The 1,770-nt window shown below is 25.4% G+C and overlaps 1 protein-coding gene across 2 annotated transcripts in view; it reads left to right on the top strand.

Moving 5' to 3' along the window:
- The window catches only part of LOC107621137, a 5,125-nt gene extending 4,075 nt beyond the window's left edge, over positions 1-1,050 (top strand). The window contains exons 4-5 of one of the 2 annotated variants that reach the window (XM_016323173.2): positions 245-618; positions 776-1,050. In XM_016323173.2, the coding sequence (XP_016178659.2) occupies positions 245-618; positions 776-890 (489 nt within the window). In that variant the 3' untranslated portion in view covers positions 891-1,050. The remainder of the gene's footprint in view (positions 1-244; positions 619-775) is intronic. The other variant, XM_021114244.1, reaches the window with a different exon arrangement.

The raw sequence follows: 1,770 nt of genomic DNA, 5'->3' as shown, positions 1-1,770 counted from the left end.
ATGTTGTTAATTACTAACTATTTTTCATGATAATTGTTTTTTATTTTTTAAGTTTACTATAAACCGAAAAAATTGAAAAAATTAAAGAAACAATTATCACAAGGAGGGAATATTGTTTGATTTTTGCGTTAGACTATTCATTTTTCTTCCATTATATTATAAATCTTTAGAAAGTAACCTTAAAATATTGCTACCTCTAAAATTTTTTTAACCATGTTGTTTTTCTCTTTGAAAAATTCGTCAGATTTTCAGAAATGATGCAGAATTCTCAAGACCTTTCAAGAACTGGCAATTGAATTCACAGCTAGGAACAACTGTGAACAAGAATAAGTACAATAACAACAGAGTGAAGTATCCAAATCAGTGTTCTTGTCCATACTTATCACAATTTACAAACACTGCAACCATGCCTCCTCCTATAATAATAGGTTCACAAATTGATGATTTTCCTCATCAAGAGGTTTCTTCACATGCTCCAAGTCCTCTCTCAGTTCCAATATTATCATCATCAACAACAAATTCTGGTTCTGAAGCATCAATGTCGTCAATCAATGCACCTCATCATCATCATCAAACGAATGACAGCATAAGCAGTACACACTCATTTGCATTTCCCATGTAAATATGTTATTTTATTTTAATTTGCATCACTCAAGAAAAATTTGCATGGTTGGTACAAAATAAGATATAAAATATTATTACCAAATAAGATTAAAAAATTAGTTCATTAAAATATTATTGATGAATAGTTTGGTTTGTGAATACAAAATTTCAGATTACCTGCTGAATGGAGTGGAAGCCCAGTGAGAATGGCGGAAGGTGAGAAAAGGAAATCAAGATTTCGCCAATGGTGGAAGATATGTGTGTTTCCTTGCTTCAAATGCTTTTGAACTATAAACAACAAAAGAGGATTATATGATATTATCCATTAGCTATGGATATTTATTTATCTTTTATGATTCTATAATAGTTATAGGTATACATATCATATCAATTCAAATTAACATATAGTCATTAAGAAGATTATATACATTTTTGGTTCATCCTTTATATTTAGACACATTTTATATAAAATATCAAATATTGCTAGTTAAAACTCTGTATTTAGTCTTTAAACTAGTCCAAATCCTTTATTAGTAGCTTTTTTTTTGTTCGATTTTTAATTGTGAGAATAAAAGAAAGGCAGAGAAAAAACAAAGGAAGGAAATAGTGAATAGTTAAAAAGTTTTTAAAGGAAACTATTTTATAGTATGCTTTCTTGTTATTTATAGAAATTAGGAAACTATATAAATGAATAAAATCAAAATGTATTCAATTAAAAAAATTAAATAAATTCAAATCATAACAATTATTCATTTTCTTTTTTTTTAATAATTATATAGCGAGTGTATTATTGTAAGTAATGTTCAATTTCATATTACTTTTTATTTATTAAAAGTCAAAATATATATTAAAATGAGTTATTAAAATTAATTATTATATAATTTTATATAAGTATATGTGTAGTTTAATTTATTTTTAATGTGTATTTTATATATTAATATATATTTTATACTAATAACTAATTTTAGTAATTATTTTTAGTGTGTATATATAGCTTGATGGTTTCTGCGCTTCGGAAAAAATCCTACAATAAAATAAAATTTAGAAACACCTATGTAATAATGTAACGTTTGGAGTTGTTAGTATTAGATAAGCATAAGCATAAACGGTTAGTACTAGGAAGTTAGAAATGATGAATTTGCATTTGTAAAAATGCATATGTATATC

Source organism: Arachis ipaensis, chromosome B10 (assembly GCF_000816755.2).
Source record: "Arachis ipaensis cultivar K30076 chromosome B10, Araip1.1, whole genome shotgun sequence".
Classification (NCBI taxonomy): domain Eukaryota; kingdom Viridiplantae; phylum Streptophyta; class Magnoliopsida; order Fabales; family Fabaceae; genus Arachis; species Arachis ipaensis.
The sequence above is the reverse complement of the archived record's forward strand: the minus strand, read 5'-3'. Positions and strand labels throughout refer to the sequence as shown.